Consider the following 12,884-nt stretch of genomic DNA (forward strand, 5'->3'; position numbering starts at 1 on the left):
TAATCCACAAAGCTACAACTATCTTATATTTGATAAAGGAGCTAAAAACATGCAATGGAGAAAGGATAGCATCTTCAACAAATGGTGTTGGGAAAACTGGAAATCCATATGCAACAAAATGAAACTGAATCCCCTCCTCTCGCCATGCACAAAAGTCAACTCAAAGTGGATCAAGGAGCTAGATATCAAATCAGAGACTCTCCGTCTGATAGAAGAAAAAGTTGGCTCCGATCTACATATTGTGGGGTCGGGCTCAAAATTCCTTAATAGGACACCCATAGCACAAGAGTTAATAACAAGAATCAACAAATGGGACTTTCTTAAACTGAAAAGTTTTTTCTCAGCAAGAGAAACAATAAGAGAGGTAAATAGGGAGCCTACATCCTGGGAACAAATTTTTACTCCTCACACTTCAGATAGAGCCCTAATATCCAGAGTATACAAAGAACTCAAAAAATTAGACAATAAGATAACAAATAACCCAATCAACAAATGGGCCAAGGACCTGAACAGACACTTCACAGAGGAGGACATACAATCAATCAACAAGTACATGAAAAAATGCTCACCATCTCTAGCAGTCAAGGAAATGCAAATCAAAACCACCCTAAGATACCACCTCACCCCAGTAAGATTGGCAGCCACTATGAAGTCAAACAACAATGAGTGCTGGCGAGGATGTGGGGAAAAGGGTACTCTTGCACACTGCTGGTGGGACTGCAAACGGGTTCGGCCAATTTGGAAAGCAGTATGGAGATTCCTGGGAAAGCTGGGAATGGAACCACCATTTGACCCAGCTATTGCCCTTCTCGGACTATTTCCTGAAGACCTTAAAAGAGCACACTACAGGGATACTGCCACATCGATGTTCATAGCAGCACAATTCACAATTGCTAGACTGTGGAATCAACCCAGATGCCCTTCAATAGATGAATGGATAAAAAAAATGTGGCATTTATACACCATGGAGTATTACGCAGCACTAAAAAATGACAAAATCACGGAATTTGCAGGGAAATGGATGGCACTAGAGCAGATTATGCTTAGTGAAGCTAGCCAATCCCTAAAAAACAAATACCAAATGTCTTCTTTGATATAATGAGAACAACTAAGAACAGAACAGGGAGGAAGAGCAGGAAGAAAAGGTTAACATTAAACAGAGACATGAGGTGGGAGGGAAAGGGAGAAAAAAAGGGAAATTGCATGGAAATGGAGGGAGACCCTCATTGTTATACAAAATTACATATAAGAGGTTATGAGGGGAATGGGATAACAAACATGGAGGGAAATGAATTACAGTAGATGGGGTAGAGAGAGAAGATGGGAGGGGAGGGGAGGGGGGATAGTAGAGGATAGGAAAGGTAGCAGAATACAACAGTCACTAATATGGCAGTATGTAAAAATGTGATGTGTAACCGATGTGATTCTGCAATCTGTATTTGGGGTAAAAATGGGAGTTCATAACCTACTTGATTCTAATGTATGAAATATGATATGTCAAGAGCTTTGTAATGTTGTGAACAACCAATAAAAAAAAAAAGAAAAAAAAAAGGAAGGAAAAATCATGCATCACTTGGAGAATGAACAATAGGTTACTGAATGATCAATGGGTTTTAGAAGACATCAGGAGGAAATTAAAAACTTCTTAGAGTTAAATGAAAACACAGACACAACATATCGGAATCTATGGGACACATTGAAAGCAGTTCTAAGAGGAAAATTCATTGCTTGTAGTTCATTCCTTAAAAAAAGAAAAAAACCAACAAATAAATGATCTCATACTTCATCTCAAAATCCTAGAAAAAGAAGAGCAAAACAACAGCAAAAGAAGTAGAAGGCAAGAAATAATTAAAATCAGAGCTGAAATTAATGAAATCGAAACAAAAGAAACAATTGAAAAAATTGACAAAACTAAAAGTTGGTTCTTTGAAAAAATAAATAAAATCGACAGACCCTTAGCCATGCTAACGAAGAGAAGAAGAGAGAGAACTCAAATTACTAGCATACGGGATGAAAAAGGCGATATCACAACAGACACTTCAGAAATACAGAAGATAATCAGAAATTATTTTGAATCCTTATACTCCAATAAAATAGAAGATAGTGAAGGCATAGATAAATTTCTTAAGTCATATGATCTGCCCAGATTGAGTCAGGAGGATATAGACAACCTAAACAGACCAATAACAATAGAGGAAATAGAAGAAACCATCAAAAGACTACCAACTAAGAAAAGCCCAGGACCGGATGGGTATACAGCAGAGTTTTTACAAATCCTTTAAAGAGGAACTAACACCAATACTTTTCAAGCTATTTCAGGAAATAGAAAAAGAGGGAGAACTTCCAAATTCATTCTACAAGGCCAACATCACCCTGATGCCTAAACCAGACAAAGACACTTCAAAGAAAGAAAACTACAGACCAATATCTCTAATGAACCTAGATGCAAAAATCCTCAATAAAATTCTGGCGAATCGGATTCAAAAACATATAAAAAAAATTATACACCATGATCAAGTAGGATTCATCCCTGGGATGCAAGGCTGGTTCAATATACGGAAATCAATAAATGTTATTCACCACATCAATAGACTTAAAAATAAGAACCATATGATCATCTAGATAGATTCAGAAAAAGCATTCGACAAAGTACAGCATCCCTTTATGTTCAAAACTCTAGAAAAATTAGGGATAACAGGATCATACCTCAACATTGTAAAAGCAATCTATGATAAGCCACAGGCCAGCATCATTCTGAATGGAGAAAAATTGAAGGCATTCCCTCTAAGATCTGGTACAAGACAGGGATGCCCTCTTTCACCACTTCTGTTCAACATAGTCTTCGAAACACTGGCCAGAGCAATTAGACGAAATAAATTAAAGGCATAAAAATAGGAAAAGAAGAACTTAAATTATCACTATTTGCAGATGACATGATTCTATACCTAGCAGACCCAAAAGGGTCTACAAAGAAACTATTAGAGCTAATAAATGAATTCAGCAAAGTGGCAGGATATAAAATCAACACGCATAAATCAAAGGCATTCCTGTATATCAGCGACAAAACTTCTGAAACGGAAATGAGGACAACTATTCCATTCACAATATCCCCCCCAAAACTAAAATACTTGGGAATCAACCTAACAAAAGAGGTGAAAGACTTATACAATGAAAACTACAGAACCCTAAAGAGAGATATAGAAGAAGACCTCAGAAGATGGAAAAATATACCCTGTTCATGGATAGGCAGAACTAACATCATCAAAATGGCGATATTACCAAAAGTTCTCTATAAGTTCAATGCAATGCCAATCAAAATCCCAACAGCATTTCTTGTAGAAATAGATAAAACAATCATGAAATTCATATGGAATAATAAAAGACCCAGAATAGCAAAAACAATGCTAAGCAGGAAGTGTGAATCAGGCGGTATAGCGATACCAGACTTCAAACTATACTACAGAGCAATAGTAACAAAAACAGCATGGTACTGGTACCAAAACAGGCGGGTGGACCAGTGGTACAGAATAGAGGACACAGTAACCAATCCACAAAACTACAACTATCTTATATTTGATAAAGGGGCTAAAAGCATGCAATGGAGGAAGGATAGCATCTTCAACAAATGGTGCTGGGAAAACTGGAAATCCATTTGCATCAAAATGAAACTGAATCCCTTTCTCTTGCCATGCACAAAAGTTAACTCAAAATGGATCAAGGAGCTTGATATTAAATCAGAGACATGGAGTCTGATAGAAGAAAAAGTTGGCTATGATCTACATACTGTGGGGTCGGGCTCCAAATTCCTCAATAGGACACCCATAGCGCAAGAGTTAACAACTAGAATCAACAAATGGGACTTACTCAAACTAAAAAGTTTTTTCTCAGCAAAAGAAACAATAAGAGAGATAAACAGGGAGCCTACATCCTGGGAACAAATCTTTACTCCACACACTTCAGATAGAGCCCTAATATCCAGAGTATACAAAGAACTCAAAAAATTAGACAATAAGATAACAAATAACCCAATCAACAAATGGGCCAAGGACCTGAACAGACACTTCTCAGAGGAGGACATACAATCAATTAATAAGTACATGAAAAAATGCTCACCATCGCTAGCAGTCAGAGAAATGCAAATCAAAACCACCCTAAGATACCATCTCACTCCAGTAAGATTGGCAGCCATTATGAAGTCCAACAACAACAAGTGCTGGAGAGGATGCGGGGAAAAGGGCACACTTGTTCATTGTTGGTGGGACTGCAAATTGGTGCAGCCAATTTGGAAAGCAGTATGGAGATTTCTTGGAAAGCTGGGAATGGAACCACCATTTGACCCAACTATTCCCCTTCTCAGTCTATTCCCTAAAGTCCTAGTAAGAGCATGCTACAGGGACACTGCTACATCGATGTTCATAGCAGCACAGTTCACGATAGCAAGATTGTGGAACCAACCTAGATGCCCTTCAATAGATGAATGGATAAAAAAATGTGGCATTTATACACAATGGAGTATTACTCTGCATTAAAAAATGACAAAATCATAGAATTTGGAGGGAAATGGATGGCATTAGAGCAGATTATGCTAAGTGAAGCTAGCCAATCCTTAAAAAACAAATGCCAAATGTCTCCTTTGATATAAGGGGAGTAACCAAGGACAGGGTAGAGAGGAACAGCTTGAGAAGAAGATTAACATTAAACAGGGATGATAGGCGGGAGGGAAAGGGAGAGAGAAGGGAGATTGCATGGAACTGGAAGGTAAGCCTCAGGGTTATACACAATGACATATAAGAGGAAAGGAGGGGTAGGAGAAAAATTATATAAGTGGAAGAAACGATTTATAGTAGAGGGGGTGGAGAGAGAGAAGGGGAGGGAAGGGGAGGGGAGGGGAGGGGGGATAGTAGAGAATAGGATAGACAGCAGAATACATCAGACACTAGAATGGCAATATGTAAATCAATGGAAATGTAACTGATGTGACACAGCAATCGGTATACGGGGTAAAAATGGGAGTTCATAACCCACTTGAATCAATCTGTGAAATATGGTATATTAAGAACTATGTAATGTTTTGAACAACCAACAATAAAATAAAAAAAAATTAAAAAAAAAAACAAAAAACAAGTGCCAAGTGACTGCTCTGATATAAGGGGAGTAACCAAGGACAGGGTAGGGACGAAGAGCTTGAGAAGAAGATTAACATTAAACAACGATGAGAGGTGGGAGGGAAAGGGAGTGAGAAGGGAAATCGCATGGAAATGGAAGGTGATCCTCAGGGTTTTACAAAATTACATATAAGAGGAAATGAGGGGTAAGAGAAGAATAATACAAGTGGAAGAAATGATTTACAGTAGAGGGGGTAGAGAGAGAAATGGGGAGGGGAGGGGAGGGGGGATAGTAGAGAATAGGATAGACAGCAGAATACATCAGACACTAGAATGGCAATATGTAAATCAATGGAAGTGTAACTGATGTGATACAGCAATCTGTATACGGGGTAAAAATGGGAGTTCATAACCCACTTGAATCAAACTGTGAAATATGATATATTAAGAACTATGTAATGTTTTGAACGACCAACAATTAAAAAAAATACATCTCTTGATATGTATAAGCTTAGAAGGATATAGAAAAATGCCTTTTCTTTTTGCAGCACTGGGGATCTAACCCAGAGCCTAATGCATGCTAGGCAAGCACTCTGCCACTCAGCCACACCGCAACCCCTGCTGTCTTTCTCAATGCACCCAGCTGAGAGTGCTATCACTGAGCAGGCAGCCCAATGACAGCCGGCCCAATCAGGAAAAGAAAATGAAGGGCAGAGTGGAAAGGAGAGAGGGAAAAGGGTGACTCAGAAGGAAGAGATTTTTTTGGTACAGATTACTAGTTTGGGGATTACTGATATTTAATGTACTGATTGTTTCTACCTCAAAGAAATCAAAATGATACCAAAGGAACAGGACTGGACATTTCTGATCATCATGTTGACAGTGGAGGCAGAGGCCAGAGGGACGCATCTATAAGCCAACTGCCAGAAGCCAGAAGAGGCAAAGAAGGAGACTCCCCTATGAGTGTCAGAGGGAGGCCTGAAATACCTTGATTTCAGATTTCTGGCCTCCAGAACTCTGAGACCATACATTTCTGTTGTTTTAATCCACCTAGTTTGTGGTACAGTTGTTCTTTGGTATTCATAGGGGATCAGCTTCAGGACCCTCAATGACACCAGAATCCATGGATGCTTAAGCACCTTATGTAAAATGGCACAGAATTTCCATAGAACCTGCATGCATCCTCCCATATACTTTAAATCATCTCTAGACTACTTATAATATCTAATGCAATGTAAATGTCATATAAATAGTTTCATATTACATTGCTCAAGGAATAATGACAAGAAAAAAGTGTACAATTCAGTATAGATACAATGGAGGGGGGGCATTTTCAATCTGAAGTTGGTTGAATTCATGGATGGGGAACCCGTGGATACAAATGGCTGACTGAACTTTGTTATAAAATTCTAGGAAGGAAGCATACCTACTAAATTCATCAAATACTTCTTATCAGACAAATAGCATACAGGAGGACAGCTGCCTGCTCACTAAGCAGCCTGCCCACCAGATTTTCAATGGGTGAAAGCTTGGCAGACACGTTGACAGGGTTGACCCCAAAACTCTGGGCCCATCGCAGCAGCTGAAGGAACCTCGGAGGACTAATCCATGGGTTCCACATAAGGAATACTTACGTGCACCAGTGGGTAGTCTATATGCACATTAAGGCAGACCAGACCATTCTCATCAGGGAGCTAATCAGGAATACCCCCTCATTTAGAGAAGCCAGATGGTCCTGGGTCTGACCCTCAGACAGCAAGGAAAGCAAATTATGCACACAGTGCATCAGAAGTACTCAGATGGGCAGATGGACAGGAGAAAAAAAAAAGAACCCTAAACATGAGGGTGCTTATTTTTAATAATCTGAACTCCTGGGGTCCTGATGTTGCCAAAAGTGCATTTCCATCTTTGGTTTTCTACATTTTAAGCATCTTCTAAGCTGCCTACTGGCCACTGTTAAATGAAGACAAGAACACCCCCCAAGGTGTGAGATCATGTAAAAGATCCAGTGGAAGACCTGGTAATAAACACCCTGTCCTACCATCTGGGGTGGGCTCCTGAGAAGACTTGGTCCTCAGCAGGAGGTGCTGGAACTCACATACCTCTTCAGGAAAGCTCAAAACAGTTATTCAGAAACATGGGCTGATCCTGGCTGTTGGTTGTTAAGGGTAAAATTAGGTGATGAAAGAAGTGAACGCAGAGTAAATGACAAAGACTAAAGAAAGCAGCAGACTGTGTGGAAATTTTTCTCAAGGTGGGGAGGTAAACCAGGAGACTTTGAAGATGCTGGTAAAAGGTCACTAAAGGTCAAGACCCCTGGGGAGGTAAGCTTGCCTCTGCTTTTTAGCAGGATGGACTCTCCCTCAAAGTTGTAATTATGAGCAGTGTCACAACACATCCTTCAGGAGGCATCAGTGAGACACTGCAGCCAGCTGGCCTAGGTTCAAATTCTAGCTCTGCCACTTTCAGCTGTCTTTAGGTAAATTACTTAACTTCTCTGGGTTTCATTTCTTCTGTCTATAAAACAGGAATAATAATAGTACCTACCTCATGGAGTTTTGAGTATTTGATGAATTAGCACAACTAATTCATCCTGAGTCCTCACTAAGCTTAGCTGCCACTATCACTCTTGCTGTGTTACTGTAAGAGCAGCAGTGCCCAGTATAGAATGACTTTTCAACAAATGTTAGATACTATCTAGTGGACTGTTTATTTCTGATATAGAGACTAAAATTTTTTTTTTTTTTTTGGAGTGGGGAGAGGGGTTCCCAAATTTGACAAGAAGACTATCAAAAAGAGGAAAAGGAGCTTCCTTAAAGCCAGAGAAGAATTCAGAGACAACTAAAAGCCCTGAGATTCTAAAGCTGTGCTTTAGCTAATCTGGAGCAACTTCTAAGCCATCTCAAGTCCCAGATGCTCCTGTACCAGTTGCTCGCCCAGGATGAGCCAAAATGGAATGAGCCAGTTATGGTTCCAGTTGTTTTTGCTGTGATTGTGAGCTGAAAGCTACAGATATTTCTTAAAAGTAAGAAAATTTAATGAGCAGATCAAACGAGTCAGAGGGCACCTGGATAGAAAAATGAGAACATAGCTACCTTGCTAATGAATGGATGGATGCTGAGTAGAACTGTTCAGATGAGGAGGCCACCATCACTCACAGGGGAATAAGACTCAGGACAGACTAGAGTGACAGCTGGGGACAATCAGTCTCACTTCAGAGCAATAGCCACCAGCCCAGCCAGGCAGCAAACAGCCCAAAGGACAGAAAGCACACTAGCTGGGGTGAAAGTGCAGAGGCCAGAGCTGGGCACAGGGACCTCTGGGAAAGGGGGAGGAAAGCAGAGCACTGCCCAGGCCATGGGAGGGAGAATCTAGAAAAGCACTTAAGGCCCCGGCTTGGGGCGTTTACTCGTGGAGACAAATATCAGGGCAAAAGGCAAGGAAAGGAACAGCAGCATGAGGGAGGACTGGGATGCGGATATGGGGGATGGACTGAGATTCTGGTTAAATCTAAGGAGGGGTGTGGCTGCAAATCATCTGGTCTGTGATTTTGATTATATACATATGCAGACCAATTCAGGAATTTAGACCTCAGGACTTTCTGAGTTTGCTTGATCTTGTTTTTCATTTTGCTTTCCCTCTAAGAGCTCCTTTCAAGCTTTAATTGCTTGCTGGTATCTCAAGATGCACCTGCCCTCAACATTGGTTAATGGTGGTGGAAATGAGATTTCCAGATTCAAAGCCTCTAGGAGGCAGATGAGGAAATAGCTGATCTAGTCTGCCCTTGCTTGGGAAGCTCATTTCAGGCTTCCTACTAAGAAAAGCAAACGAATGTGACAAACTAAAATATTCTTTGGGAATCTATAAGAAACCAGGGGGGCACAAGGGGTAGATAAAAGGAGGAGAATAGATGCTCTCGAATTCGACCTTTTTAGTTATCTACTGACTGAACAAGCCAAAACTAGAGCAGCAGAAATTAAGTTTACAGGGCTGGGGATGTGGCTCAAGCGGTAGCGTGCTCGCCTGGCATGCGTGCGGCCCGGGTTCGATCCTCAGCACCACATACCAACAAAGATGTTGTGTCCGCCAAGAACTAAGAAAAAATAAATAAACATTAAAAATTCTCTCTCTCTCTCTCTCTCTGTCCCCCTCTCTCTAAAAAAAAAATTCTCTCTCACTCTCTCTAATAAAAAAAATATTTATTAAAAAAAAAGAAATTAAGTTTACAAAATTTTCTGAGTTTGCAGAGCTGCCTGCTCAAATAGCACTGTGAGTGCAATAACACCACCTCCTCAGTTTGTCTACAAGGCTGCAAACATCTCTCTGGATATGATACCAAATGGTCCCAATTCCACTAAAGTTGCATACACCGCCCCTCACACATTCCACGAACATAGTTGTACACACCATGGTCAATTCTAAATCATAAACTCTCGAAGCCCCCAATTCACAAATCCAAACAAAGTGCTATTAAAGTTAAGGTTTTTTAGTTGGGTGTGGTGGCACAGGTTTGTGCCAGAGACTTGGGAAGCTGAAGCAGAAGGATCTCAAGTTCAAGGCCAGCCTCAGCAACTTAGGGAGGCCCTAAGCAACTAAGCAAGAACCTATCTCAAAATAAAAAATTTTAAAAAGGGCTAAGTATGTTTAAGCACCCTTGCATTCAATCTCTAGCACCAAAAAAAAAAAAAAAAAAAAAAGGAAGCAAGAAAAGAAAAAAGAAAATTAAGGCTTTTTGGTAGCAACATTTTCAAGTTCAGTCTGAAGTTTTCCATGCTTTCTTAATTCTCTTGCAAATGATGATGAAAAAGCAACAATAAAAAAAAAATACAGTGCTTTTGTCTAGGGCCAAATAATAAAAGGCCATTTTTCCCTCCAAAGTATTCTTATGGTATCCAAAAATAGAAAGATTTATGAGAAGAGAAGACTCGGCAACACGTTCTAATGTCTTAAGTTTAAACCTGACCTTTCAATGATTTCTAATTCTCTTCTGACATTGCTTAAATGACCTTGCTACCTCAATATCCAAAGGGAATGACTCATTATCATCAAAGGATCCAGAACACACTGTCCAAGTTCAATGAGAGAAATGCCAAAATAAACACTCCCAGAGTGTTGACTCTACATGAAAATGGGCATAAGTTCAGTTTATTGACTGGTATAAACTGGATGTTTGTATACCCCCCCAACTTATCTAACAATGTGACAGTATTTGGAGATGGGATCTTCTGGAGGTAAGTAGGTTTAGATGAGGTCATGAAGATGGGGTCCTTGTGATAGGATTAATGCTCTTCTAAGAAGAGGAAGGAACACAAAAACTTTCTTGCTCTGCTCTGTCTGCATGTATACACCAAGCAAAGGCCACATGAGGATATAATAAGACAGGAAGAGGGCCCTTACCAGATGCAGTCTTGGGAGTTGTTAGAACTGTGAACAATAAATTGTACTAGCCTACAGTATTTTAGTACAGTGGTCTAAGCAAATCAAAGTATCTACCCAGCCTCTTAAAAAAAAAAAATTAGTTCAAATGCCATTTCTGAAGAAGGGAATCACTTAGCTTTAAAGACAAGTCTGAACACTTGCTATTGTTATTGAAAATTAAGTTGGTATCTAATTTTTTGAGCTGCTAAAAATTAAAGAGGAATGTCAATATTACTTTCAGAATGATTTTAAAGAAGTCCGATCTAGGGCAACTATATCATCAAAACTGTTTTTGTTTCCAAAAAGAGACAGTTTGAATTGAAATGGACACAAATTATAGACACACACATAGGAGACAGAAACTGAAGGATAAAGGTTAGGATAACAAACAGGAAAGATGACTTTCTTCTTGATTACTATTTTAATAAATTTAATAAAATTACTATTTTAAGAAGAGGAACTTTATCTTTGGCATTCTGGTAGATTTCAGAAAGAAACATCATTCCAGAGTAAGTACCAAAGATGGGGGAAGTGGGTTGAGGGTGCAGCTCAGTTGTGAAGTGCCTGTTTAGCCCGTGGGAGGCCCTGGGTTCCATCTTTGGCATACATAAATAAATAAATAAATAAAAGGGAAGGAAAGAGTCCAGAGCAAGGAGACACTAGAAAATCTGAGGGGTAATAATGCCTGAAAACTATCCTTAGGGTTGTAACTTTGGACTGGGAGGCAGATGCAGGGCAATGGTAATGAGAGTGATGGTAGCAGCCACCATTTATTGACTTGTCTGTCATTGACCAGGCTCCGGGCTTGTATTGTTTGTATGAATTGATTCAATTTACAACAACAAAAGTATCCCTATTTTAGGGGTGAGGAAACAGGTTTAGAATTGGTAATTTATCTATTCATGGGGAAGAACTCTGGCCCAAATCTCTCTGATCTCTCTCATCCATTGCAGGACCTCTCTGCCCTACTTAGTTAAAGTGGTTCATGCAGCAGAGTTGCCTCTTGTCTCTGCAACAGAAAGTATACAGTATATGCTGAGCATGGTGGTGCATGCCTGTAATACAGGTAGCGTAAGAGTCTGAGGCAGGAGCATCGTAAGTTCAAAGCCAGCCTTAGCAACTTAAGCCTGAAGCAACTTAGTGAGACCCTGTCTCAAAAACAAAACATAAAAAGGGCTGGGGATATGGCTCAGTGGTTAAGTGCTCCTGGGTTCAATCTCTAGTAACAGAAAAATGAATAAACAAATAAATAAATAAATAAATAAATAAAGCACACAGAGTGGAGGGGAAAGCACTGGACTGAGGTCACGGGATCTTGTCCCAGGTGCCAGCTCTGGCACAGTGTACATATCCACCCAGCCTCTAAGTGAGGCAGGAAGCATGCAGGTGCCCAGGTCCTCACCTGACAGTGCCACTGAACAGCACTGGTTCTTGAGGAATGATGGAGAGTTTGCTTCGGAGGTCAGCAAGGCCAATATCACTGATTCTCACTCCATCAATCTTGATGCAGCCTCCAGATAACTCCACCAGACGGAAAAGGGCCATCCCTAGAGAGGACTTCCCTGGTGATCGAAGAGAGGCAGAAAAGTAGCTCTATTAGCAACTTCTGGGAAGACAAAACTGGTTTATCCCCAGGGCAAAATCATCTTTTTCTCTTTCTAGTCAATCATTCTTTTGACTGATTGACTGAGATAATGAATAAATAACAGTGGAAATAGAAGAAAGCATTTAATGCTCCCGAGCTACAAAGCAGTCATTTAAATCCACAGCTGCAGCCTGAGGCATGAGAAAGATGGGTTCCTGTTCATGAGAGTCAAATGGAAATAGGCCTGTTCTCCCTCAGGAACAGGCACACAGGGTGGACTGCAGAGTGAGGGGAACACAGTCCTACAGCAAGTGGCTGGGGGCAAACCAGGGAACAAGAGGTCCTGCCTCTCTCCATCCCCTTACTGTGGCTGAGAAAGAAACTAAGACAAGGCTTCTCACTGCCAGAGCAGTGGGGAGAGGAAGAAGTTCTGGGGTAAATGCACCAGGCCAGGAGGCTTTGGCTTGAGCAAAGGTGTGACTGTGGATGATTCTCCTGAACTGTGGCAGAGAAGCAGGTCTGTGGATGAAATAATGAGGTCAGTATTCTAAAGACTGGCAGAAGTTTTTAATTGATCTGCATTTGAAAAGCTATGCAATATAGGAAGACAATGTCCACCTCCCATAAACTCACAACTGACACAGTTCCTTTAAGTTTCTTCCTTGGAGAATTTTTGTTTGTCTTACTTGTGTTAAAGGGAAATCACAGGGAAGGACATGAGTCAGTTTTGAGGAGAGCCATGTACCCCTGGGGCCAATATAGCAGAGGAGACCTTA

General features: G+C 40.5%; 1 protein-coding gene across 8 annotated transcripts in view; it reads right to left on the reverse strand.

Moving 5' to 3' along the window:
* Positions 1-12,884, reverse strand: part of ABCC5 (ATP binding cassette subfamily C member 5) — a 90,783-nt gene that overhangs the window by 16,225 nt on the left and 61,674 nt on the right. For all 8 annotated transcript variants that reach the window (XM_081301392.1, XM_081301393.1, XM_081301397.1 and 5 more), the window contains one exon: positions 11,926-12,085. In XM_081301392.1, coding sequence (XP_081157518.1) covers positions 11,926-12,085 — 160 coding nt within the window. The remainder of the gene's footprint in view (positions 1-11,925; positions 12,086-12,884) is intronic.

The sequence above is a fragment of the Spermophilus citellus genome, assembly GCF_964194105.1.
Source record: "Spermophilus citellus genome assembly, chromosome: 7".
Taxonomy (NCBI): Eukaryota; Metazoa; Chordata; class Mammalia; order Rodentia; family Sciuridae; genus Spermophilus; species Spermophilus citellus.